Source organism: Haemaphysalis longicornis, unplaced genomic scaffold, assembly GCF_048455015.1.
Source record: "Haemaphysalis longicornis isolate Haplotype H1 unplaced genomic scaffold, Haemaphysalis longicornis Haplotype H1 scaffold_10, whole genome shotgun sequence".
NCBI lineage: Eukaryota > Metazoa > Arthropoda > Arachnida > Ixodida > Ixodidae > Haemaphysalis > Haemaphysalis longicornis.
This window is the reverse complement of record NW_027526204.1, coordinates 101,294,657-101,322,456: the sequence shown is the minus strand read 5'-3', so window position 1 is coordinate 101,322,456 and position 27,800 is coordinate 101,294,657. Positions and strand designations below refer to the sequence as shown.

At 46.7% G+C, this 27,800-nt stretch overlaps 1 protein-coding gene across 1 annotated transcript; it reads right to left on the bottom strand.

Moving 5' to 3' along the window:
* Positions 1–76: 76 nt before the first annotated feature.
* LOC144159986 (uncharacterized) lies at positions 77–26,409 on the bottom strand. Its single transcript, XM_077691613.1, has 9 exons — positions 26,127–26,409; positions 21,374–21,442; positions 16,912–17,081; positions 13,253–13,450; positions 9,255–9,397; positions 7,586–7,724; positions 4,624–4,703; positions 896–1,100; positions 77–310 (listed from the first exon to the last, which is right to left on the bottom strand). The coding sequence occupies exons 1-9, from the start codon at positions 26,407–26,409 to the stop codon at positions 86–88; spliced, it is 1,512 nt and encodes a 503-aa protein (XP_077547739.1). The 3' UTR covers positions 77–85.
* Positions 26,410–27,800: the final 1,391 nt, after the last annotated feature.

Sequence of the window (27,800 nt, the reverse complement as noted above, 5' to 3'; positions counted from 1 at the left end):
AGGTTTTTTTGCGCAAAATCGGACACCGACAATATGAAAGTGCGTGAATTTTTCATTCCGCACGCGTGCTTCTTCGACGATGTTGTCATCTGTACGCATCGCGATCGTGAGGTCTGTCCGTCTGTTCCTTGTGAGGCACTCGCGACGACAGGAGTGTGTCTCGAACCGCCCTCAGTCGCCAGTGCTCGTCCATGCCAGGGAATTGAAGGTCGCAGTCCTCCGGGCGTAGCAGTTCGTGCTGTATGTCGAACAACGCCCAGCCCGTGTGCACGTTTCCTTCGCTCTGCAGCACGTGCAGGACACCTTTCATCTGCATAAAAGGAACACGTGGTTCACCTGTCGACACGGACAGTTGTGGTATATTCAATTCCGACTCGATGAGCATTTATCCATCTGGTAATCTGCCTTCCTTTGCCCCCTAGGCTCAGGCGCGAATACTGACGGTTCCTTTCGGTTGGGTTAAGTTGGGTTAAGACAGATTATGGTGGTTTACATGGATTATGAGGGATAAGATGACTTAGGAGGAATTAAGGTTGGTCAACATGAATTACGGCCTGTAAAATCGCGTGGCTGCGTGTCAACAGTTTGGCGTGTATATAAAAAGCACCAGTCACACTACTTCGCCAGGCGTGCGCCTACAATGCATGTAAATAGATTTAAACGCCCAGGAAAATTATCTTTCTCGTAGATATCCAGGTGGTATCCTGACAACTGCTTTGCAGCGGTGGTATTGATATTAGCGAGCGCTATTTTTAATGATGCCTCAACGTCTACTTTTGCTTTATATCTAGGGCACTTTCTTTCTTGCAACTGCAACTTTTACGGACGTGGGCTCGTGGTTCCAATGTCTCTAGCCGGGGTACGCTTTACCGCATAGTTTCGCAAATGTGGGCACCTTGGCGGTGATGGAGGCGCGGTCCTCGTAAGAGAACAGGCTGTCCGTGTTGGCGAACCACGACGTCAAGCTGCGACTGTCGAAGCCACCGCGGGTGCCATGGCGGACGGTGCTCGAACAGGTCTCGCTGAAAGACGTCGTGCGGGCCTCGAGGCACGATGAACCTAGCACGGGGTGCTTGCCCAGATTTTGGTTGAGCTTGAACCTGTCATAAAAGAAGAAAAAGTCGCAAACCGCCTCTAGCAGCTTTCCCCGGGCGTCTCTTCCACACTCCACTAAATCACAATGCCTCGTCTGCTGCCCTTTCCTCCCCGTCCTGATGAAAGCTTCGCTTTAACATCATCATCAACAATAACAGCCTACTCAGGTACAATGCCGGACAAAGGCTTCTTCCGTTGACAGCCAACCACTCCTGCCCGGCGCTACTCCAGTTCATTCTCTGCCCGAAAATCTCATATTTCGTCCCTCCATCATGCTATTATCCTTCCTCTTCTTCTAGACACGTCTCCTTGGTATCCACTCAGTTAGACTGGTGGTTCACCCGTTGTCATCTCCTCTCACAACATGGCCTACCGAAGTCTGCATCTGTTTCATTTAACCTATATGATCTTCCAGTCACGTTTGTTCTCTGATCCAGGAAGCTCGTTTTCTGTGCGCAAGTGTTACTCCCATCACCGTTTCATGCCCCATCAAGCCGACGTAAGTTGTTTTCCAGTAGTTTAGTAAGGCGCAAAGTTCCAGATCCATGTCATTACCGGTATAATGCATTGGTGGTATATCCTTTTTTCAGTAACAGAGTTAGCTCAATTGTCATCATTTGGAAGAGTTTGCAGCGCCCACCCCATCCCGTACATATTCTTTCCCCATAACATATCTTTCCCAATTGTTGTAAATCGTCGAAATGTTTTGTGCAGCCGCCTGATCCAGACGTGCAGTGTTATCAACCGAGCTTCAGTGGTCTCTCCTTTGTGTGACTTTTCCGAACCCGCTCATTTTCTTCTTCCCACACCCTCTCTCTTTTCCTTTGGTTTTACTTAAATGCACTGTTCTTGAACAAATAAAAAGTACAGTTCACACCACCCTCCTCGACTGTTGTCCACCACGGTACGCGCTCGGCGCGCTCAGACTATGCAATAACAACGAAGGTTACTGAATCTGGCCCAGAATGCTGTTGGGCTAGTTAGTGTTGCATTTTAAGAAGAACAAACCGCGCATATAGGACGGGAATACGAGGAGAGACACGACAGAGGTGAGTCTGCGTCCGTCCTATCTCTCGTCATACTCCCGTGTTTTACGCGCAGTCTTTTCTTAAAATTACTGAATCCACCATACTCTGCTGCCATTAAACGCTTTCGTGGAAGTGGTAGTAGCAGAATAAAACAGTTTATGCAATGGGTTAGCGCGAGACCTAGCTGAAAAAAGGGATGTTAGGGGAGGTTCAGTGTGCCTCAATATCGAAGCCTTGTAGGCGGACCTCCTTGGTGTGGTAAGTGACTCCTGACGGGACAAACTGATTTTTGTGGAGTCCAGATCCATCAGCGCATATGTGAGCCAGCGTTTTATGTAGTTGGTTAACCACAAGGCATTTCACTATAAATTGGCCGCAATTATTTCTATTCGGTACTACTATTTCGGACATCTACTGATGGCTCCATGTGGCGCTTAAACGTAACACTACCGTACGAATTAATGTCTGAAGGGGGGCCAGTTGGTTCATTATGAACTGAAGCAAAACAGCGCGAAAAAAACGAAGGACGAGGGAGAACACACACACGAGCGCTGACAACAACTGAGCATGTTTATTGCAAACGCAAATATATACGCTATACAAACAAAGAACAAAAACAAACACAAGATATGCAGACAGCGTAAGCATTTTTTCGCCGCGCCCGACCTAATCACACCACTCTGGGTACTGCTTCATCCTTTCAAATATAGCATCTCTTTCGTAGTTAAGGTGACCGATGGCTTGCTGACGCACTTATCCTCTCTCGCGGTGATTTGGAATGCTTCAACAATTTCCCGCGTGATTTGGTCCTTGTGCTTCTTGATGAGGTCGCATCTTTCGAGAAGAGGCCCACAATTTTTGCAAGATGCGCAGTGGATGGCAAGGTTGCTTCCTGTGCGATTTTTGACTGTATTCGCGTGTTCTCTTAATCGGTCGTTTACGCATCTTCCTGTCTGTCCAATGTACGAGCGACCGCAGGAAAGTGGAATGTCATACACCACCGCGGTGTCGCACTCCCGATAGCGCTTGTCATGCTTCTTACTGCACGGTTGGGCCCTTGGCGCGTCACTATTCACTCGGCGGCACAAACCGTTCAACTTGGTCCTCGCCGAAAAAACCGAAAAAACCGGGAAACCGAGCTGATGTGAGAGTAGTTTTTTCGGCGAGGACCAAGTTGAACGGTTTGTGCCGCCGAGTGAATAGTGACGCGCCAAGGGCCCAACCGTGCAGTAAGAAGCATGACAAGCGCTATCGGGAGTGCGACACCGCGGTGGTGTATGACATTCCACTTTCCTGCGGTCGCTCGTACATTGGACAGACAGGAAGATGCGTAAACGACCGATTAAGAGAACACGCGAATACAGTCAAAAATCGCACAGGAAGCAACCTTGCCATCCACTGCGCATCTTGCAAAAATTGTGGGCCTCTTCTCGAAAGATGCGATCTCATCAAGAAGCACAAGGACCAAATCACGCGGGAAATTGTTGAAGCATTCCAAATCGCCGCGAGAGGGGATAAGTGCGTCAGCAAGCCATCGGTCACCTTAACTGCGAAAGAGATGCTATATTTGAAAGGATGAAGCAGTACCCAGAGTGGTGTGATTAGTTCGGGCGCGGCGAAAAAATGCTTACGCTGTCTGCATATCTTGTGTTTGTTTTTGTTCTTTGTTTGTATAGCGTATATATTTGCGTTTGCAATAAACATGCTCAGTTGTTGTCAGCGCTCGTGCGTGTGTTCTCCCCCGTCCTTCGTTTTTTTCGCGCTGTTTTGCTTCAGTTCACTACCGTACGAGTAGAAACAACTCCGCCAGTTTCAATGCGTAATTAAAAATCCGCGGAAAGGATAAGTAAGACTGCATTCGATTATTGTTTTAGCTTCGGAAAATTTTTAGCTACCACTTTTCACTTCACGTACTCTTAAATTATATTGCCCCATGGTTCACTGACATGGTCACCCACATTCGTTCTAAAAAACTCCGCTTTCAAACATTCTATGGCGCTGTCACAAGAGCAGTTTCGGTACAAGGTGTTTGAGGCGATGTTCTTTCATTTGGGGTAGACACTATTTACTCCGCAAAAATAGGTTGGCTGTACATTTAACCGTCGCTTCCCTCGCGTATCCCGTGTTCGTAAGGCACCGCCGTTGTGGGCCGATGCTTGTCGCGGTTCGTTTCCTGCTACCGAATGACGTGATAAAAGTCAGGAGTGATCGTAACGGTGGTTAGCGCTTCAAGAAACAAGACACACGACAGAAAATTTGTTTTTCTATCGTGTGTCTTGTTTCTTGAAGCGCTAACCACCGTTATGATGACCTTGAACCGATTAGCCCAGCAGCGAGCTTTATTAAGTTAGGGGTGACTTCATTGGCTCATGCATAACACTTTATTGGCACATGCACGTTCGTGCCCGTTCTTCTCCGGAACCAATGTTAACAAAACTAAACTATGCGCAACGCGACCAGGTTGAAGGTCGGATGGCTGCATGCAGAGGATTTTACTCGCCTGATAACGGCCATTGTCATGGACAAAAAAGTCCGTGTGGCGTTTGACTTGAAGTAACCAAGGATTCGTGCAGACGTTTCCTGCAAAGAGAATATCATACTTGCCCTCTTCTCAGTTCATAAACACCTCTGCATAAACCTCAATTGTTTTTAGCTCCTTTTTTGTAGAAACTGACGCACATTGGCGTACCCTGCATGAGTGAGTTTATTTAAAACTTGTCACCGTTGAAGGAATTTTGACAGAGCTTCGATTATTTACTGCGCCGTATTAACAACAAATGTTTTTATACGGGCGTTTTCAGTTCTCGGCGCACGAGATCATTACTTTCAAGAGGCACATAGGACATGCATTATTGCGAAAGCACTGCAATTGTCACGAATACGAGGTATATGTGTATATAAAAACGAATTTCCCAGCTACTACTACTGAGGGAATTTTTCGAACTTGTTACAATTAATTTGCACAAGAAATTCTATGGCGAATCGGAAGCAAACACAATGACATAACCAAGTATAGGAGTGTTCATTCAATTAAAAATGCCTATTATATTGATTGCTCAAAACAATATTTGCTCAGGTCTGTTAAATACCTATATACAGGATGATCGAAATTAAGTCGAAATGTTTTTTTTTTTTAATTAGCCGCCTAGATTTACGTGAAGATTACCTCTGCAGTGAGGTTATGCGCCCAGGGGGACACAAGATTAAGCGGTAATAATTGATTTTGGTGGCCTAATAACTAAAATTGATCAATTAACTTTTGAGTGGCTGCAGTAACCAGGCATGTTTGTGTTTGAAAGTTAGACACAATCGTGTTTCTACGCAGTTTCATCTGGCAGAATTCTTCTAGCACATCTGTAATCCCAGATATAGAACTGCGAAGTTTAATTGCCGTTCGCATGATTACGCGTGCTAGACAGCTAATACCGGCGCAAAGCTCCTCCCTTTTGTGACGTGCCTGCTGTTCGACAACGTGGTGGAGGTATAGGCGGAAGTGATAACTGGCACTCATTAAGTTTTGGTTGGCGTTATCGCGATCTACAGTACTCGGAACCGCTATCGAAACACACAAAAAAGGGCGGAGCTTTGCGCCGCTCTTCGATTTCTAGCATGCGTAATCATGCGAACGGCAATTAAACTTCCTAGTTAGATATATCGGAATGCTGATGCGCTAGCAGAATTCTGCCAAATGAAACTGCGTAGAAAACCGATTGCGTCCAACTTTCCAATACAAACACTCCCGCTTACTGCAGCCACTATAAAGTAACTAATAAATTTTAGTTTATTAAGACACCAACATCAATACTTACGACCTAATTTTGTGTCCCCCCGGGCGCATAACTTCGCTGTAGAGGTGACATTCACGTAAATCTAAGCGCCTAATTAAAAAAACCTGTCGACCTAATTTTGAACACCCTGTAGAATAGAAGGTGATTCGCAAAAAAGAAGGCGTCAAATAGCAGTCCATCGGAGGGGAGTTAACGGCCAACAAAAAGGCTATCATGCGCAGTCCACAACGCCACAGAAATGGTGGATTTAAAAAAAGAAAACGAAATTAACTTTGTTAAGCTGGCCTCCCGGGGACAATGTACACTGTCCGATTTGGCTCACATTGTTCAGCGCACATCGTTTTTCCCTGACTTTGTCAGCCTATCCAAACTGGCCTAACCTTTACTTTTATTTGCCTTTCGGTTGATTCACGCCTGCTATGCTCTGAACACGTTACTAGCCCTCTGTGAAAGCGAAGCCACAGCTGACCAACGGAGGCGACATTAAATGGGGAAGGAATGAACCATTGTTGAACGCACAAAACTTTTCCGGACGAGGGACGGGATAAACGAATACAGGTGCAATCCTCGTTTAACACCTGCAATTGTTTGTCAAGTCCTTCATCTCAAAAGTCTTTTCGCGCTGAAAAGTGAAAAATCGTAAAGTTCAGACTATAGATTGAAGCCATACGTTACTAGTAGGAATCTTTTGACGGCACTACATTAACCTTGGGTGGCAGATTCAGTAATCTCACCGGCAGCTGTAAGTGTATATTTCGCCCTAGTCTCATTAACGCTGATTCGTGCACTGAACAATGGTGAACGAGAGTACAGTCGTCCACCTTCTTAGCTGGAGCAACGCTTTTCCCACTGACCATCTTCTGCTATCTGATTAGCGTAAGCTAATTTAGTCCCAATTTTTGCACTGCTTAATGTTCCATTGAAGTCCTCAACACTGGTGTGAACCACTTTACTTCAGAATGTTCGATCTGTTACGCGCTAAAGTACAATATGACGCTGTGCATATAGCTACGCCTGTCTACGATTGTACAGTGAAGAACGAATGGCACGACTCCTGACTAAAGTGACACCATATGTATACCTCGGACCCCAGAGCGGAACGGGGGAAGGGAGGGGGGCAGTGGGCTTGGAAGATGTAAGGAAGAACGTGGCACATAGCTTGAAGGGAGACTAAGGCTCAGTGAAATTTTGTTTTAACGGGAAGATAACACGTTTGGTAGTTCTCTCGGCCGTTGTTCGACGAGCAATGATGCCTTATTTGCTGAATAAGTAAATAAGTGCTGAAGCACGTCCACCCAGCGTTCTTCAAACGGAGAAGGGTGTGCTGAACGGATTGTTGGTACACTGTAACTTAAACAAAACAGCTCAGACATTCGGACTAAGCAAAGAACACACAACACTTTCTTGCTTAGTTCCATCGTGCTCTCTTTCCTTGAATCCTTGAAGTTTTTCAAACGGTTTCTTTCGAGTCTTTCATTCTTCCAGCTTTTCATTAGTCACACTGGGCTTAATTGATACCCGTTTTTCAATTTTCCGGCCGAAAGCGGGACAAAACACCGTCCCATAAGCAGGCTGCGGGACAGCGGGACCACACCCGCAAAACCGGGCAATGTCTCGCCTAAATCGGGACGTCTGGTCACTGTACTCTTCACCCCAAGTCGGCCGGCATCTCACCAGGTCGGGCGCTGTGGCCTGCATCTTGTCTTCCGTGGCCTGCCTCGTCCAGCGGGAGGTAGGCTGCGTGACACACTTCGTGGCGTCATGCAGCGATGCCACGTTCCACAGGTGCGTTATCAGAACCAGCAGGTCCACCCTGCACCACGGAGAGACCAACTCATTCCTCCTGCTACTGGCTACCATGCTAAATTGAAGCAAGGTTGTGCCCAACTGAAATAGGCATTTTCATGTATATCTTTACGTTCATGCATACCTTTGCGGAAGGGCCGCGTAGAAGCAGGAACACAAGCATCAATTTCTTAATCAGCTTCATTATCAACTATTGTAATCCAAGTTGATGTCCGCAAACCCCACCAATCTTTCTGACGCTTCAACTCCAGCTGAGCGATGTTAGGTTAAGTTTTCATACAGTTTCGACGTCCTCAATCAACCCTCCCGAGGTTTCGCCCGTACCTTGGCAGCCGAGGCAGTAGCATAAACAAACGAGCAGCGGCTCGACGCGTAGGAGACCCATCAAAACCACTTGACAGCGTAATGGGGAACCAGATCACGAAGCATATCATGTCAAGCTGTGAGAGAACAAATCCTCTCTGGAACCTTGCGGAAGCAAAGCGGGTTCGGCGTTCAATTGGACGTTAATTTTTTCGCTTCAGAACCGTTAAGTGTTTAGGTGTCCTTGGACTGTCCTCGCATCATAGGCTCCCTGTGGTGGCACTATTCTTTTGGTAGTAGTCCCTGATTTCGATGTGTGTGTGCCCTAACTGAAAAGGGAGTGGCTCCCGTGTTTCGTAGTTGAGTCATTGGTGCCACACCGATGCTGCCTAAACTACCGCCCAGAGATCAACGTTCGTCGTTTGGGCATTATGCAAGAATGTGCCTGCACACATTGTTTTCTCACCACGTGACTATGCTTTTTTCTCGTCACATTTTCAAAACAGGCTTGAGCTCACGGGGACCATTCAGTTTCAAAGCACAGCACGGCAACTATACAGTGCTGTTCAAGAAAGAATATAGATAGTCTACTTCATTGCCTAACTGCAAGTACGTGTCAGCAATTGTAACAGAAAACGAAAAAAAAGTTCGATACGTTCTAAGCATAACATAGGCGCACAGCAAAAGCTATACCAAGGTTCTGTTATTAAAATTAAACCCTGCAATTCAGCGATCAGGTTTTAATACCGAATTCCACGTGGCCTGCTGCTGACAACTTGCTATTTAGATCAGTGTACGCAGCTGTCACTCACAAGATAGGCAACAATTAGGTTTGTCATGCACTCACGACGTGACACTCTGTACATTTCGTTGGCGCTGATAATTAAACTTCATTTGGAAATGGACGTAACCATTTTAAAACTTAGTAGAAACCCTTAAACACATTTCGTCACCAAGCTGAAAATTTTGTACAGCATTGCCAGACGTGTATGGAGCCAGAAGAGTACAAAAAACACTGCAATAAAGGCAAGCGAAATGAAAAACTAGAAAACTAGAAATCTGTAGTGTTAACTCTCGGCCATCCCAACAAGATGCTGACTTATTCGCCCTCAAGACACGCTGACTCGCCTGTTTCAGCGCAAATTTCTTTATGCACAATTACGCTAAATGCGACGGCACATTGTGCGGTATTGTGTTCTAGGGACCTGCGTTATCACTCACAAAGTCTACTCGCCTGAGGGCCTCCATTTGGGTGCTCAGGGTCCGAGCCAGGGTTCGCTGGCGGTCACTGTCGAGCCGGAGTGATGGGTAGTGCGCCTCGAGGACGATGCCCAGAAACAGTTGCTGCCGCCGAGGATCCTGGACCGAGGACAGGCCCTGCGAAGCCGGGAACAAAGCTTAAAGGGACTGTACAACACTTCCGATAAACGCTTTCACTCTTTCCTTCGCGTCTGAAAGCATTGTCAAAGCTATGGTTATCAACAGCACGGAGCAGCACTGCTTAGCTAGAGTTTCTCATCGCAGCAGAACAGCCCGCCTTCAGATTATGCTTTGCTTTGTGACTTCTTTCTAAAGTGGCTATCGAATCCGTTTACTGCTGTAACAGAAGGAATGGGCCAGTAGCCGCTACGTTGCTATTGGCGTAATTCGAGCGCTCAAAGAGTTCTAAGGCTCAGTAAAAAGAAAAACTTTGTTAGCAGGTTTCCAAGTTATCTGATGGGTACAGAGCAGTAATTGTTGGGTGGAATACTTGAGACCCCTTATTTTAAGTACTTGATGTGTTCGTTGACTACGTTCTGAAAGTGTTTAAGATTTAAAAAAACGTTGAAAAAGTGTGGCAGGGCCCCTTTAAGGGCATTGTCCCCGGCCGTAGAACTGGTGGAGGCAAAATACGGAACTTCACTTCCCTTTATTACCTTACAAACCCCATGTAGGGAGAATTACATAAGGGGTGGGCTAACAAATCGGAGTTAATTACAAGTACAGGTGTTCATATAGAACACTGCGCTGTGACGCTCTGCGCAAAGGTTGATGGACACGTGGTGGCTGCAATGTCAGGGGAAAGACCGTTCTAGTCCACTGCTGTACGAGGGGAAAAAGAGGCGTCAAACGTGGTAGTGCGAGCATGGGGCGGGTAGTATCATACGAATGGGCTGTGCGGTGAAATATGTGCAACGGTGGGATGATGTGCGGAGGTCCATGAAGTTTGAAAGTGAGTGCGATAAAACTGTCACTACCTTCCCCCCTGGTAGTCGCTTGAAAAACTCGGAAAGGCTTCGAAATAACATCCTCCGCCGCCAACAGTGCCAGCTTCTTGTGACAGATGACACAGATGCAAAAGCCAACAAGATCGAAAGTTCCACGCACACGTTCTAACTACCATATTTACTCGATTCTGAGCACCCCCTTTTTTCCACGATCGCGATTCCCAAAGCGAGGCAGGTGCTTAGACTAAAAGAACCTAAATGAAACCCACCCCCCACCCCACCACTTTTTTCGTGGCCGTATCTCAGCGAGACGGGCGCAAGGAATAATGTTATATTTGGCCAACATGCAACAGAAGTATCATACCTAGTCACCTTCTTTACCATCAGAGTCAGTTTTGTCGCTTGGGCCGCCGATCTCAGTATCCCCCAGCAGGTCGTCTTCGGTTACTTTGAAGAGCTTTGTAATTGATAACTTCAAAAAAATACTTGCCCACAACGTGAACTCGAGCCCGCTTACCACCGTCTGAAATCCACCTTGCGAGGATTGCTTAGAAAAGGGGGTGCTGAGATTCGCATTGCAAACTTTTTTTTTCCAAATTTTCTCCCGGAAGTAGGGGAGGGGGCTTATAATCGGGTGTTGCTTAGAATCGAGTGAATCTAGTAACTGGTGATAGAACTTCTTACAGAAGTCTAACTTCTAATAGAAACCTGAGGAGTCTTCTCACCAGTACACTGAGCACAGTCCTTCTCTAACTTCCACGTGATTGATTTAGCTTCCGTCCTGTCTTAGCATTCTCCCTCATGTCGCTGTTGTTTCGCGCTTTTACCACGTCGAAGAAAGACAGAATCAACCTCCTCTACAACGATAAGTCTTCCATTTTATTTTAGCAACATCATTCTTACTTACTGTGCTCGTATGTAAACGCACATAACATGCTCAATAGGCCCCATAAAATCCTTAGACAAAGTGAAGAGATGAAACGCATTGTTCAACAATCGCCCCGAGCTGTGTACAGGAGAACTAGGAACATAAAAGACGTTGCGACGTCAGTCATCTAAAATTCCAACTGTATAAGAACACATGTTGCGAATTCAACGGTAAAGCTTGGTGCAAGCTTTGTACGATGATGAAAAAGTCCCCCATCACGCCGACCCCAGATCACGTTTCTATTTCTGTATACAAGGCAACCGTACCTGCGGCGGCAAAAGCATGAGTTACCTTTTTGAAGGCAGCTTGTGCCCTGCACAGTAGACTGGACAGATTTAAAAAGCCTTCGAGATCGTATTAGCAACTACAAACCTGCTTTAACAGCGCTACAATCCCATCCGTCATAGGAGCATGTCACCAAACTGGGACGACCTCTACGCAAAGTTGCAGTAAGTGGACTACAGGCCATATTCAGCGTACAACAGGACCTTGAAGTACGCTAGTCACGCGTAGTGTGCAAATTCATCGTCAAAGGAAATTCCATTAATGGATGCGCTGTTTAACTTTCTTTCGTGTCCGTGTAAAAAAGGAATGCTGAAAAAAGTCAACCTGATGGCATGTCCAGTATTATCTCCACTATTGTCCAGTATTGTGTGCCCCTGTGACCTGAACCCACTTACAAATTTGTTTTGCCTCATTTTTAATATACCTCCTTGGGCTCTAAGTCATCCTATTTGTTTTTGTGTCTTTTCATGCATGCAGGTCGCAACGACATTTGCATCATTAGGACCATTTTCTTTTGTATTTTTATTTCACTATTTCTGAGTTCCAGTGCTCGTGTATCACTTATTTTTTGTACTTTGATGCCCATTTCACAATGGGGTCATGATGCCTTTTGTCTTTACTTTTATTAGTAATGATTCTAAGCAATCCTTCCCGGATTTTGCTGGTATTTTTAATTGCGTACTCAAATTGACTATTGTTATTTCAGGAGTATTTATGGGGGAATACGTTCTGCCCCTCATGACCGCGTCAATTTCTAAATGACAGACATAAAAATGCTGAAGACATTTCTGTGTTTAAATATATGGAAAGAAATCACGTGGAGTCCTTTAATCACGTTGTTATAAATTGACGCCTTCTCAGTGAGGTTTGCCGCGGATAACTGACCCCGTTCCCCGTTTGCCAAACCTATCACGAGGTTTCCTGCTGTCTTCTTTGGCACCTTTTTCTCCCTTTTTTTGCTGTATTCTTGTGTATATTTGCCCCCTCTTTATTGACTCCTTTTTATTTTTGACCCGTCACGCTTTCTCCATAAAAGGCGATCCTTGTTTCCCTTTTACGTGATCATTACTCTCACCAGAAAGCATTGAAGGACTCTGCTCTCACCTTGACTTAGCCAGCCTCCTAGACGTCGGAGCGACTAGAGGGTGCGTTTTGATTCGGCCGATGTCGTTTTAGTCTGCATACTTACCACAACTAATATTTTCCTAATGCTGCTCCGGAAAGTAAGCACTTATTGAATATGACAACGGGGACGGATGGAAAATAAGACGGGGTAGTAGAACCACACGGCGTTCCGTCATCGCGGCGTAACCCAGAGGCTTCGAAACCCAAAAGGTTCATATAATTATAGGCGTTCGAAACTAGTGAACCGCTTGCGCTTGTCATACATCTCCCCGTTGTTTAGCGCAAAGGAGACTGTAGCTACATTTGAGGCAAAATATACGTAACTAACCGGCCGCGCCCGCGTTAATTTAGTTAGGAACGCTCCTTGTGTTGGTTTTTCCGAAAGTAAGAGAAAAAAAGTGGCAGTGTAACGCCAGCACGTGCGGGAGAAAAAGAAAACACAAAAAGAACAGAACTCCCGCTGGCGCAGTTTCAGGCAGGGGGCGCGCGAGCCCTACAACGGCGGGAAATTTGAATTGCATTGGGTGGTAGCAGTGAGCGGATAACGGCGCTGCAGCCCATTATTGCGAATAACTGCTCTGCACTTCCGACAGCTGTCACATTGAGTGGAACCGCTTGAATTTTTTTAATGCCTCTAGCATCGCGCAGCGAGATTTCTCAGGTATACGCAAGCCCCTGCTGCCTTACCGTGATCCACTTGGTGATGGCGAGGCCCGGCCGCAGGCCCATCGGCGTTACCCTTGCCCCGAGTACGCCGATCGAGTCGATGCCGTATTCGTCCTCCAGGCGCTGCATCATGCTTCCGACGCTAGGCTGGTACTCCGGGTGCGCCTCTACATACGCAGGTGACAGGCTCACGCCGAAGCGGACGCTGTCACCGGCCATCTGCGCCATCTGTTGAAGTTCGACAGATACGAATTCTCTGAAAAAAAAAACTTGCAGCAAGATGGTAGGAAAACAAGAGAAAAGTTGGCCATTCACCAGATACCTTTCTCAATCGACCGTGCAGTGAGCGTTATGTGCCGGTTTGTGATGGCTGAAACCGCAAATGCAGACTAAGGCGTTCCGTGCGCGCGCAGTTCGAATTCATTGCAACAGTATATCGAAATAAAAATATCTTGAGAAACAAGGTGACAAACAAACGGCTACAATGCAAAAGCATCCGAGAGATTGACATAATCAAACCCTATACCACCAGTTCAGAAAGCACTGCAAGATCTTTAAGGGCGATTCGAACAGTGCGTTGACACTAGGAGTAAAAAAAAACAGCGAATGAGTTGTTCCATCCTCACCGTTCTTGTTATCAGAGCTGGTTCAAGTGGGCTCCAGTTATCCAGCTCCTGTTCCTTTAGTCGTGCGAAGCAAGAATTGAACCTACATCTATATACACGATGAAACACCTTGCTGGGTTTTAACTACGTCTGTTGGGTAATTCCAAACTTCCGGTGGTTAGTGCGAGGCCACAACTTTTGATAAACAGTACTGCCTAGTAACCAACTTAAATGTCACCTGCTAAAATATCGGCTCCTCTTTTCTCGCGCGCTGGCACAAGCCTTTGATTGTCTTCTGGATTCTAGAATTAAATCCATTGATTTTCCTCAGCTCCACTGCCAACTTCTTCTCCACCTTGATTCCAATTGCCTATATCCATCTTTCTTGTGCACTAAAACAAGAAAACGGCAATTTCTTAAAGCGAATACTTTCTTAATACATTTCCCCATAGACCGTTTGGTCAATTGATTGATTGATTGATTGTAGGGTTTTAACGCGCCGACGCAACGCAGACGATGAGGCGCGCCGTAGTGGAGGACTCCGGATTAATTTTGACCACCTGGGGATCTTTAACGTGCGGCGAAATCTCGTACACACGGGCGTTTTCGCTTTTCGCCTCCATCAGAAAAGCGGCCGCCGCGGCCGCGAATCGAACCCGCGACCTCGTGCTCAGCAGCGCAACGCCGTTTGGTCAACCGAAAAGCTCTGGACACACTGCGCGTACGTGAAACCTGGCTTCCATTATGTCAAAATGGTTACTTGAAAAATCGCGAAAAAGGAACAGTTCTATATAAGACAACGCACGCATCAATCATGAAGCAGGAGTACAATACTATACCTTTATCTTGCAAACCGCGTATTGGAGTACATATAGATCGTTCGTAGAGCGTTTACTTACTGCGCGAAAAATCGTCCGGGGGTTCGTTCTTTGTTTCTAATTTAGGTTTGTGAAGTTTTGGGGCACCGATTGGACAAACTTTCAGCGAGCGTTGGAAGCACTTTTAGCTTACGCGCTTCTTTCGAGTTTCCTTGGAAAGGGATGGTAATTTCGTATTTTTATTTCGGACTCGCTCAACTCTTAATTGAGTTCTACATTTTAGCACTATCGTCAAGCCTCTCAAAGCGCCTCTCTGTGCTTCGTAAATTCCATGAGATACTGTGCACTTGCATTTAAACATGGCTTAACATTTACGTAGTGCACTCGCAATTCAACCTGTCTTCAAATTACGACGGCAGTGGTTCAAGCTGTTTCTGAAACAGTGAGCAACTTCTGGAACTGTGCACAGAGGTTGTGATGAGTAAATACGTTTATGGGGACCATGACACTAGAACCGAACCTAAACATCCAACAATAAAGTCAACAAACGAAGCCGTTGTATACTTTGATGTCTCGGTCCCCAAAATTTGTCCGCAAATACCTTATTCAACCTGTCCTATCATGTCTCACGAGTCCGTTGGTTCATAACGGCTTGTACATGGGTACGCACACAATGCCAAAAAAGGCTACCTTTTTTCACATCTGATGCTTTTCTTGCGTACATTAATTCCCCTTGGCTTAGTTTCAGCTTATTCAGTTTCCTGTGACCGAGTATGTGTTCTCGTTTTTTTTTTTAAGTCTAACGAACATGCATAGTAACTACACCTATTTTGGCCTGTTCAGTCAGCGATGCAGGGTAGAAAATATAACTTGAATGCGTTGCTCTAAAATGATTTCTTTTTTCTCATACAAGCGAAAGGAAGAATGTACGATAATGTTGGATCAAGTATTCCACTTTCACATTTTATTAGCGCACATGGATCCGGCTCCCATTGACCCACCCTGCAAAAGTGGCGCTATTTTGCCTTTGCTGCCCTTACATCATCTAAACACTTAAAAGCTAGTCAAGCAACCATCCATGTCGTCATTGCATCGTAAACCACGTAATCATCCATCTCCAGAAGTGTTAGTCAGATTTGATATCTCTGAAATTGTTCTGTAACCGCACAAAATCACATGCGATCTCCAAGCACCCATTGAATGCAGACTAACCACTGCCCAATGGCCAAGGCGTTCTGCTACTAAACCAATGGGCGTGGGTTCGATCCTGGCCATCATGGCTGCTATTCGGATAGAGACGAAAAGCAACAATCCCGTGCGTCAAGATTTCTGCGCCTCTTACAGATCCCCGTGTGGTCAAAATGAACCCACAGTATCCACTACACTGCATACACTAATCACACCATTGACCCACGACATCATCATCATCATCATCAGCCTATCTGGGCCAACTGCAGGGCAAAGGCCTCTCCCATGGATCTACAGCTATCCCGGTCCTGTGCTAACTGCGACCAATTTATCCCCACAAACCTCTTGATCTCATCTGCCCACCTAACTTTCGCCGCCCCCTGCCACGCTTGGCTTCTCTAGGGATCTAGGGATGCACTCCGTTACCCTTAATGACCAACGGTTATCTTGCGTTCGCATCACATGCCCTGCCCCCACCCATTTCTTCTTTATTTCTACTAACAGGTCCTTAACACGCGTTTGCTCCCTGACCCTCTGCGCTCTCTTCTTGTCCCTTAATGTTACCCCTATCATCTCCCGTTCCACTGCTCGCCGAGTCATTCACTATTTTAGTTGAACCCTTTTATGAGCCTCCAAGTTTCTGCCCCGTAGGTGAGTATCGGTAAGATGTAGCTGTCATACGATTTCTTCTTGAGGGACAATGGTAGGCTGCCATTCATTATCTGAGAATGCCTTCCGAATGCACTCCACCCCATTCCTATCCGGAGTCATCACTGAGCGGTAACACAATGGAGGTTTCGCGGCAGAGCAAACCAATCTACTGCTTTTAAATTTTCTTTTACCTCATCAAGGCATTTATGGTTATGCTTTTACTTATACACTCTAAACTTCTTTAAGGATCAACAAAATTAGGCCCTGGGAAAGCCAGTTCCTACACGCACCGAGGAGGGTGTCTCCTATATTACCAACCAGGGCACAGGGCGCTGCATGTCACAAAACTTCAGCGCAGCATTTTTATGGGCCCCTGCCACAGTTCCCTCGTTGTGGGAGCTCCCCGATGTGCTCATACCTTGCGGAAGGTTATGTACGAACTGATTCCGTAGCTGGTTCCAAGATCAGAGCCCACCACGGTGACGTGCGTGAAGACGTATAGGTCACAGAGATTACCCGCAATGGGATACACCACGTCGTCGTTCAGAGTAGGGCCCACGGTGCAGATCAGATCAGGGGCCTTCAAAACTGCAGGAAAGGAACATCTCGCTGGTTTTTAGCCGTTAGGAAGCTGCAAGAGGCCGCTACTGACTATTAGTCTGGCTCATTTACGTTTTCTTCTTCAAGCGAAAGCTTTCTTAGTGCAGAGATGGCGTCCTGTCAAAAAACTAATGCCTTTATTTACCCATGAAACGGTTGGTCGACCGAACAACTCTGATAATTATCAGATTTCTGGATACACCGCGCGTGCGTGAAACCGGGCGTCCATTGTGCCAAAACGGTCACTTAAAAATCGCTAAAAGGAAGCGGTTCTGCATAAGACAATGCACGCATCGATTACGAAGAAGAAGTACAATTGTGTACCTTTACCTCATAACCACGTGTCGGTACACATTCAGATCGCTCGTAGATGCGTTCACTTAGGGCGCGAAAAATCCTCTGATGGCTTCGTTCTTCGTTTGCTCGCCATTTTGGATTTGAATGTTTGACGATTGATGGAACGCACTTTCGGCGAAGATCGACGTACTCTTACATAGCGAAGGTTTTTATGCACATTCGATGCATCTTTGATGTGAGAAAGCTTTCGCGCTTCTCTGAACTATCTTGTGGATGGGATGGTAATTTTTCTCTGTTGGGTGCACGCGAAGTTTTTGGTGAAAGTACATCTTGACAGGCCGAAATCTTCCAGAACCCAGCGACGTTAGCAGGAGTTTCAACCAAAAATGCCTTATGTTTAATGTCTAATGGCGAAATCGTTATTTGTTCTATTAGTGCAACAACATTCCGATCTCGAAAATTAAGCTGATGCTTTATATTTTACTCCGTAAGTCAACCTTCTTTAACGCTGCAGTCAGGGGATAAAGCGTTTTAAGGTGCATCCTAACCATGTGTGAGGGTTCGGATTCCTTTTATTCTGGTTTACTTTTACATATGAGTCGTTTGAACTGTGACCCAGTGTACATGCAGATGGTCTATTTCTACTACTGCTCTAATTCTTTATGGCCTCGACACTCCTGGCATTGCCCTCAGACTTTTGAACAATAGTGCACATTTCTCAAGTATCTTTTTAAGCAAGGCTTTACTACTTTCGTCTAGCGGTTTCGTGGAGGATGCGCAAATGACCTTTTGACCGGAGACACACCCCTGGTGACACACCGCTCAAAGCGCATCGCGTATATCGCCGAACCCGCTGTTGGCGCCTGCGGGCAGCGACAGCGGTCGCCATCGCCACTGCGGCTGAGGCAGCCAACCACCCCTGCAGCCTCCCATGCAAGCGGCGCTGGGTCTTTTCAGGCAACATGACTTTCTCGCACCCGGCGAAGAGGAACGGTGCGTTCGCCACCTTCTGTGAGCGTTGCACGGAACCGAGCGGCTTTCTGACGTGGTCGGCAATACAGCTAACTCAAAGGTTAAGCAAGCGAAACCAAGACTCAACCAGACTAAGCCAAGCTTTTGCTTTGCATGTCCAAGGTTTGTGGGGCTAAGCCACAGCCATTTTTAGAAGGCATTCGCTAGTTAATGCTCCTGTAGCATTCATTTCGGCCGAGTCCCTCCATGAGGAAATTTTTAAATAGGTGACAAAAGCTTGATGTGGGCGAGTTGGTACACTATGCTTAAAAATAACTCTGCGCTAAAGCTGGGACGAAGAAGAAACACGTACACACAACACTGTGCCAAACTTCCAACTTGATGTTATTGGAAAAGGACGCTTCTTATGTACGCAAAAACTAAAATACTAAGAATATTGTGACGTCAAAGTGTATCACGTTTCTAACAAGGCTTCTTTTTTATTTGACAACGATATGAACGGAGTACTAACACAGTTTTCCCCTGCCTGTCTCATAAAATTGGCTTCAAGAATTTCGCGCTCAAGCTTTCCGCTTACTCCTCAAAAAAATTTATGCAGTCTAGCAGGGGGCTACACTTGCATCGTTTGAAGTGCTCAAAGAGGTGGCCACCACCATTATTCGCACTTTTACAGTTGTGCTCCCTATTGCTTCTAGGCGTGCTTCTAGTTTGAAGCTCGGCACAGTTTTGCATCTAGGTGTTTCTGCTTGGTCCCTGTTTTAGCGCCGAGCAATTTTTAAGTTTAAATAGGTGGCCTGATTCTCTACTTCATGAATTTTCCTTGAGTTCACCCTAAGTTCTTACAACGCTGTACATTAAGGCACGGCCGAAGCGGCAGACCTGATGCGCGAATGACTCGGTAGCCCGAAACAACAGCATCTAAGCATCCCGAATTCCCGCACTGGGAATTGTGGTCTCCTGTCAGCCTGTGTGCAAAGACACTGCCCGCCCTGTAGTTTCTGTCCTGTCGCAGTGGCATTCAATGTCAACAAAGCGGAGTCTTACCTTTGCGGGGGCGGGCACGGGCTGTGGGGATCATTTTGATGCCTGGGAAAGTGGTCAGAGCCATAGGTTTATTGAGTTTTCTTTTTTTCTAAAGCAAGATAGCGCACAAGAAATAAAGCTTGGATAGATACACTTTGAGGACGCTTAACAACACTTAGGGCAAATTCATGTGGTGTTTGTCAAGAAAAACATAAATTAACACATTTAGGTTCCAAAAGGATACCCGGGCCATCTCCACTAACGTAAAACCTTGTTAGGGGCGAAGCAGGCAGTGTATAAGTATTCTTGGTGCCTTGGCGTTTTTGCCCACGGAGATGAAACCGTTGGGGGCAAGGGAGGTAGACTTATACAGCTTTGCTGTAAGTTTTGTGTCTGAAGCACGAAGCGTTCTAGCGCGAGGCGTTGGCAAACAAGTCTCCCGATGTTTTATTACCGTCACTACATGATACTACGACGACATCAGACGACGACGGCATGAGACGCCGGCAGCCCCAGATCGTGAGGCACTTCACCCCTAAAATAAGTATAGCCCTATCTTTGATCATTCCAAGCCTAAACAAGATGTGAAGGTGGACAGTGATGAGGAACAGGTGTGCCCTGCTTTTATGCAATCATATCCGTACACCTTGAAATGGAAAGCTTAAAGGGGCTCTGTAACACATCCCATAAACGCTTTCACTCTTTCCTTCAGATAAAAAGGATTGTGATATCTACCGTAATCACCGGCCCAAAGCGGAACTGTGTGATTTTCTCGTCGCATCAACTCCGCATTTCGCTTCCGCTTTGCTTTTGTGGCCATTTTTTAAGTGGCTACCGAATGCGTATATTGCTGCAACTGAAAGGATCTAATAGCAGCTACATCACTCTAACGTAAATCAGGCGCTCAAATAATGGCAATACCGGGAAAGAGATAAAAATCTTTTGAACACGTTTTTAAGGGGTTTTTTTTCATGGGCATAGATGAGTAATTTTTGGCTGAGCTACTCCGCGATCCCCTATTCTAAGTACTGGATGTGTTTGTTGACTGCGTTCTAAAAGCAGTTAGAGTATAAAGAAAAGTCGAGAAAACTGTTGCAGGGTCCTTTTAAGAACAATTAGCTTATCGCGATTTTTTTAGGGGTAGGGGTAAATGCCGTTGAGCATGGGAACGCTTACAAAGCAACAGAAATAACTAAACGCAAAATCCGACATGAGGCAGTGTACTGAGGGCTTCTTTGATTGGGCGATGAAGGCGACACTTGCAGTTAGCGGGAAGTACAAAGACAAGAGATATGTAGGGTAAACCGGAAGTTCTATCACAAGGCGTTTGCAGTGTGTGTGCACTGTTTGCTGATAATTCTTAAGCGCTATTACGTCCTAATCCCGTATGAACCAGATGCCTTTGAAGCCTTTAAAAAGTACCTGGGTTTTTAACACGAATGTGTTTTATTCCGGGATACACAACGATTTCAGTCACGTCATATCCATCAAAGAAATGACGACAGTACAACGAAGCAAGTGGCCTGTAAAGGGTGCACCTCTGCACACAGGGTCTCCTTGCGGGGAAGCACCATTTAGTACTAAAGAGTACGTTATACTTATGGTAGTTCGTTTTCCTGTTTTATACTTTAACACGAGAGTGTTTTATGCCGGGATTAACCACTATTTCACTGACTTCATATCCATCACGTAAATGGCGCCTGTACACCTTTGTGGAACCGACCCGCCAGCAAGACGTCGCTCGCCAAGCACACCCACAAGACAGCCTCCAACCCGAAAATCATGCTCAGCTGCAGGTTTCGCTGCACATTTCACTTTCGTGTTTTACCGATTCCTATGACAGAGGAATTAACCACAGTTTTTTCTTCTAACTTTAGTTCTCCTTATTTTAGGGGGCGTTTCTATATGTGGATTTCATACGTGGTATTGGAAGCATTCCAAACAGTACGCGGGGCTCTCAGCATATGACAGCCATCGTGCTTACTCACCTCCCACTATTTTCTCGGCGTCCTCATCATAAGCGTCGTCTTTGGCTGGCTCCTTCTCTGCGCGTCCACCTGCAAGGTTAATGGCCAGTAGGAAAAACTATCATCACATGAGTGGTTTAGGGAGACTGAAGGCTTATGAAAACGGTCTACCAGTGGTGGTCATAATTTCGTCAGGGAAGTGGAGTGGAGTGGCAAACGTTTCTTTATTATCCCTATCGTTTTTTTTTTATTATGAGTGCTACCGTAGGCGGTGGGGGAACATCCTAGTCAGGTAGTCCACTCCAAATTAGGAAATCTAGTCGTTACAACGGGGCAAACGTAGCTTATTGGTAGCCTAACAGTTCGCGAGAAACAATTAAAAGAAAGAAATTGGCTCCAATCCACGCTGTGAAGGTGGTTGGAAAGCAAAGCTGTTAACGGCACATACAACGATTGCACATAAGATATCACTGTAATTCACACACGTGGCTTTACAAAGAGTGAAACCAGAGATTCTGCCAGCCGTTACCGGGCATGCGCGCGGCCAGCGTCCGCAACGCAGGAGCATCGGCCAGGACCAGGCTAGAGTGGCGGATGACGCCGTTCTAGCCCGGCTGTGCGTCGACAGAAAGAAAACGGAGGAGCCTCTTTCGAAGGGTGAGTATACTTAAGATTTTGCTTTCTTCTATACAGTTCTTCTGCCCAGTAACGACTAAAGATCTTTTTTACTAATTTTTCCGTTTATTTGTTTCCGTTTAATTTGCCCATTTTTGGTCATATCGGCTGTCTTCGATTCTCCACGTCTTTTCATATATTTCACCGCTAATACTTTAATTTTTCTAAGCCTTCTAGTCTATCTTCCTTTAGTTTTTCGTATCCCACGCTTTTTATATGGGCGTACCTAAACGCTTAAGATATACACTTAAGTGGAATAATCATTGTCTACATCTTTTTAAAACATATTTTTTTATGATCTTCTCAAACTGCACACGACGCCAAGCTCAGTGCTTCCTGCCTACTTTCGTTGGTTGTTTCACAGTCATCGCCTAAAGCAGAACAGAAGGGCCAACCATTCCATGGTATACTTTTCGGCGTGATAGCGAGTCTGGTTTTAATCAGAACACTGCATTCATAAACCTGAGGTCGGGAAACAATATGCGTGTATCTGCGGCGCTTGAAGTCCGAAACCTTTTCGTGCAAGACACCGTAAGTACAACGCTGAGATATAAATCATTTCTCTCATTTATTGAAATGAGGCCCACAAAAAAATCAACAATCTTCAGTGAGGTGCAAAAGCACAAGAAGCCCGAGCAAAACAAGACGAAGAGCGCGCGAAGTCACGATAAAGCACCGCACTCGTAAGACTGCGGTGAACATACAAAAGCAACAAAAATGCGAGCTGTCGTTTGTTATAACCAAAAAGCGGGCCATCTCCACTGACTTGGTACCTGGGGAGTGGCGAAGCATGCAGGGTATAAGTGTATTTAAAGACTGTACGTTTCTCTCTTGCCACACGGCGTGCGCTCATTGGGCGCCGGAGAAGCGCCCGTGGAAGGAGCAATCGCGCGCTTGCTGAGGCGGTGGCGCCCTCTCTTGCGTTGAACGTGATTTAAGCAATTTGCATGCCCCATCTGACCCAGGTTGGGTAGGGGCCGGGGTCAACGCGAGCGCAGTACAATGCCCGTGCGTCACCCTGGGGACTAGGACAAGGAATTTTTATTTTCTCTTGTAACAAGAGGAAGTACAAAACACACGTGGTTACGCTTTTCCACGTTTACATACTCGGTCCGTCCGTTACACTGCAGGACGACATCTCTCCTTGCTATTAACAAAGTAGATACGAAATGAGTGAAAAACTAACATTGCATGAACACGAATGCAAATGACGTACACTTCTTGGTACATAAATTGTGCACTGAGAGGACAGCCTGTGTCCTGGGAGGGGGGGGGGGAACTACTCCCCCACCCCAAGCACCAGCTCCCTTTACACAAGACGTTTCATTTACTCGGGTCTTCCTTGCTACATACGCAACTTCAAAACATTCAAATGCAAAAACAAATACAAAAGAAACCGACCATTGGTTTGTTGACTGTACCACATACACTTATTTGGCCCACCTTCCCATTTGGGGCCACAAAACTTATTGGATACTCTGAACATGACCTCTGTTTACATAATGCAATTGGAACTGCCTTTGGCAGTAGCAACACAATCACGCGGTTTACATCCGCACCACATGGCTTACACCTGTAAAAACGCAAGTAAGCGGCTTACATTTGCGAGCCCGCTCACTTTGTAGCAGAGTGAGGCGCCAAGTGCACAGGTGCGGGAGGAGAGTCTCCCCCGCCCGAGGCGCCTGCGCCTTTTAAAAGCCTCCCCTTATGTTCCCGTAAACTTGACCCGTACGTTATTGGGGTGCAACTCAAGTGCACTCACCTTTATGATCCTCCCGTTATTTCCCTGAAATGTAGCCCATGTATTGGAGTGCGGCTCAGGCACACCCGCTTTTATAAGCCTCCTTTTATGTTCCCGTGAAGCGTAACCCGTGTATTGGAGTGCAGCTCAAGTGCACTCGCCCGTTTTGAACCTCAATGAAAGGACAAGACCATTTTCTCAAGAATTCTTCTTCCCCTAAGAAGAAGAGCTCTGCTTCCAGGTTTTCGGTTAGTTTTGTGTGCATGTGGATCAGTAAGTTCCACTGGTTACGTCGGGGGCGTGATTGCATAACAGCAATATACCTGTTTATCCACAGTACATAAAGATCAATCGTTATGATAAGCACAGCTAGAGGGTTTCTTGGGCACCGTCTGCCCTCCAGGAAGTCCCGATTGCGGAGTTGTCTATATGCCCTACTCACTATGAGCCAAAATGTTTTGGCGACTGTACATTACCTCGGTTATAAACGAGGTCCCGGCACCAGGTGAGTAGGACTTTTCTTGCATCGACCGACCACCCGACCCGATCAGGCCTAGCGTCGAGAGCCGTTGTGTATTTGAGTGTAAAACAAATTGTAACCCGTCTACAAACAGCTTCTCATTGCGCTTCACGATTGCTGAAGGGGGCAGCGAACGTTCCACAAATCTTTAAATCGTGTTAGTTTATTTTGAACCAGTTTTATCTACTATACACTTTTCTTTTATTACGCGTTACATTATCGCGCGAGGCGTTGGGAAACGAGCGTCCCGGTGTTTCAGCACCTTGACTACAGGAGACGACGACCGGAGACGCAGGCAGCCCGAGCCACTCAGGAGCTTCGCCCCTAAAAGGTCATATTGCCGTTATTTCCCCTCTTTCTAGTAGAAGATTTGTGCTAACAATCAAAGTTGGACTGGCCACGAAATGTTATGATGAAATGGCTAAAGTGGCAACCAATTGACCACTTAGGTAATAGAGCGGCTACTGAAAGACCGGACCAAAACTAGCGGAAGGCTTCTAGCTTAGTGGAGATCAGGTTGAAAAAAATTTGGGTCAAACAATGGATTCGGGGAACCCAGGAGAGGAGCGATTGGAGGTCTATGGGTGAAGTCTTTGCCCTTCGGCAGGCTCAGGCTGATGGTAGTTATGATGATCATCAAGATACGTTGACCGTATGCTAATGACCGAAATATTTACCGAAGTATGGTAGTGTCTTGCTGCTGCTCTTTTCGCACGAGGATTTGGGTCTGACATTTTTCAGAGGCGAACGTTTCGAAGAAAATGGTTGGCAGCAGTGCTCTTGTAATAAAGGGACTCTGAAACACTTCGGATGAACGCTTTCACACTTTCCTTCGCGTCTCTAAGCATTGTCAAAACTAGAGATATCATCAGCACGGAGTGACACTGCGTGATTTGCTCGCCGTGGCAGAACTATCAGCCTTCCGCTTCCGCTGTTATTCGTGGCTTTTTTTTTTTCTAAAGTAGCTAATCGAATGCGTTTATTGCTGCAACAGAAATGAAGCGGCCAATAGCCGCTACATTGCTGCAATGATGTGAATCGTGTGCTCAAAGGACGCAAAAACTCTCGAAAGAAAATTCTTTCTAGCGGATGTCCAAAATATCTGATAGACATAAAGCAGTATTTTTTGGCTGAGGCACTTTGTGACCCCTCATTATAAGTACTAGATGAGTTTAGCAGATTTTAGAAGACACTAGAACATGTAGAAAAGGTTGACCAAAATTGGTTCCTATCCACACTGTCAAGGTGGTCGGACTGCAAAGTTGTAAACGACACCCACAACGATTACCCATACGGCGTCACTTGAATTCACACACGTGGCTCTACAAAGAGTGAAACCAAAGACTGCCAGCTGTTTCCTGGGGTTGGCCGCGTAGGCCACGGCCGGCGTCCGCCGCTCTAACCCGGAAGTGTATCGGCAGAAACAAAACGGAGAGGAGCGCCATTCCAAGGTTAAGGAGGAGGTCGGCACGCGCGACTATGGCGTCACCTCTCTCACTGCCTCCCTTCTGTCTTGTTTCATGTGTCGCCTCCAATCAGCGCCCTCTTCCTCCTCCTCAGGCGCTGAATACAAAACCACCCTCTGCCCCCCCCCCCCCCCCCCCTCCATCGCCACGTGTGGGTGTAGCTTGGTCGGCAAGCCGACGAGCTCTCGCGTCCCTTCTCTTGGGGCCGTGGCTTAATCCCTGGCGGTGCCAGTGGTCTGTGCAGCGTGGATGTAACCTGTAACCAGTAGTAGCCTTGGGGTTTTCTGCTGACGCAGACACGAAAATATCCTTGGCTGGTTAGAGGTACACTGCTTTGCAGTAAAATAGTTTCAGGGTCCCTTTAACAAGTACCTGGCTTCTCGTCGGCGCGCTCCTCGGCGCTTGGGATAACTCCGTGGTCGACGCCATGGTCACCCTCCTCGGCGACTGGCTCTCCCTCTTCAAAGGGCTGCTCGTCGAGCCCCTCGGGATTCTCAACCAAGTTCGGTCCGCCACCTGAGCGCCGTCCCGCCCCCGGCTTTCGCGAAATCTCCGTGCTCGACCTGGCCTCTGCCCGTGGCACGATGGATACCGTGGCTAGAGTGCTGGTTCCTGTCTTGCCCCGACTGGTACCACCCTCCTTGCCACCCTGCATCACATAGTGGGACAATTACAGCCGCTTCATGTCAAGATACGTTCGCAGCTGTACCGTGATGCCACGAAGTTCGCCTCAAGTAACGTAGAAGCGACGCCGTTTACAGCTCATAGAGTTCGTTCATGACATCATGGCAGCACAAAACATCCTGCTTTTTAATGATGAACGTGGAGTCTAGTGTAACAGTTTATACTTGCTGTTTCGACGTAGATTACCTGAAACATTCCCGCTTTCCAGACAGGAGTACTAATCGCATTTAAGGTACAGTGCGGTACACCGTTAAAGGGAAACTACGAACGCGTGGTCCGCCGCGTTCAGCGAGGCACCGACGCCGAGAAGTGGCGATAACCTGAGACGGGCCGGCACATGCGCACTGACCGCTCCAGACGGGCGAAGCCCCTCTGTCGTCTGCTACGGCGCTCCGCTGTGTCGCTTAACTTGCGATAATACTTAATCACAGAGCGAAAGACGGGACAGACAGAAGAATAACCACAGGACAGGCGTTGTGTCCTGTGGTTATTTTTCTGTCTGTCCCGTCTTTCGCGCTGTGATTAAGTATGAACACCTACCAACTCGCGCAACTTGCAACTGTCTAACTTGCAATAGCTGAGGAGTTTCGCACTCGAAGGATGCTGAGCGGCACAGCTGAGCAGCGTAGCAGACGACAGAGCGGCTTCTCACGCCTGGAGCTGTCAGTGCGCATGCGCCGGCTGTCTCCGGTTCTCACCACTTCTTGGCGTCGGCGCTTGCTGGTGCACGGCAAGCCACGCGTTCGCAGTTTCTCTTTAACAGTGTACCGCACTGTACATAGTAATAAACCCATTCATAAGCAATAAACAAAATGCAATGATCCAGAGCATGAAGACAAATTTAAAGAAAAGAGCAATAAGACAAAAGCTATAAACTCAATCTATTCAAGCCCCCGTACACAACAAACTCTAATTCCTTCCTAAAGGAAGTCTAGAGAAGAGCGGAACCTCTCTGACATCAAAACTGCGTCAAAAGCCTGTCGAAAGCTTCAATAAAAGTGAGTCCAACCTTCGCCACCCGCTGCGGTGGCTCAGTGGCTACGCCGTTGGGCTGTTGAACCCAAGGACGTAGGGTCGATTCCCGCCTGTGGTGGCCGCTTCTCTGATGGAGGCGAAAAGCAAAAGCGCCCGTGTGTTCGAGATTTTGGCGCACGCTAAAGATCCCCGGGTGAACAAAATTAATCCGGTGCCTGCCACTACGGCACGAGTATCGCCTGTGTAGCGTCGGTGCCTTAATCCTCATGTTCAATCAACCAATGTAACCTTCGCCGAAAATGCGTCAAATCGATTGTCAAACCTTTAAAGACTCAAACCGCAAAAAAAACGAACCCACGCGGCGATTTTTCGGGCACTAAGTAAACG

Excerpts from the sequence above, each read along its gene's own strand:
- LOC144159986 (XM_077691613.1), bottom strand. The coding sequence starts at position 26,409 with ATGCAGGGTGGCAAGGAGGGTGGTACCAGTCGGGGCAAGACAGGAACC. Across the intron at positions 21,443-26,126 it reads GCGCGCCGACGAGAAGCCAG|GTGGACGCGCAGAGAAGGAG; the intron begins GTACTTGTTAAA and ends TTAACCTTGCAG. Across the intron at positions 7,725-9,254 it reads ACCCAAATGGAGGCCCTCAG|GGTGGACCTGCTGGTTCTGA; the intron begins GCGAGTAGACTT and ends TCCGTGGTGCAG.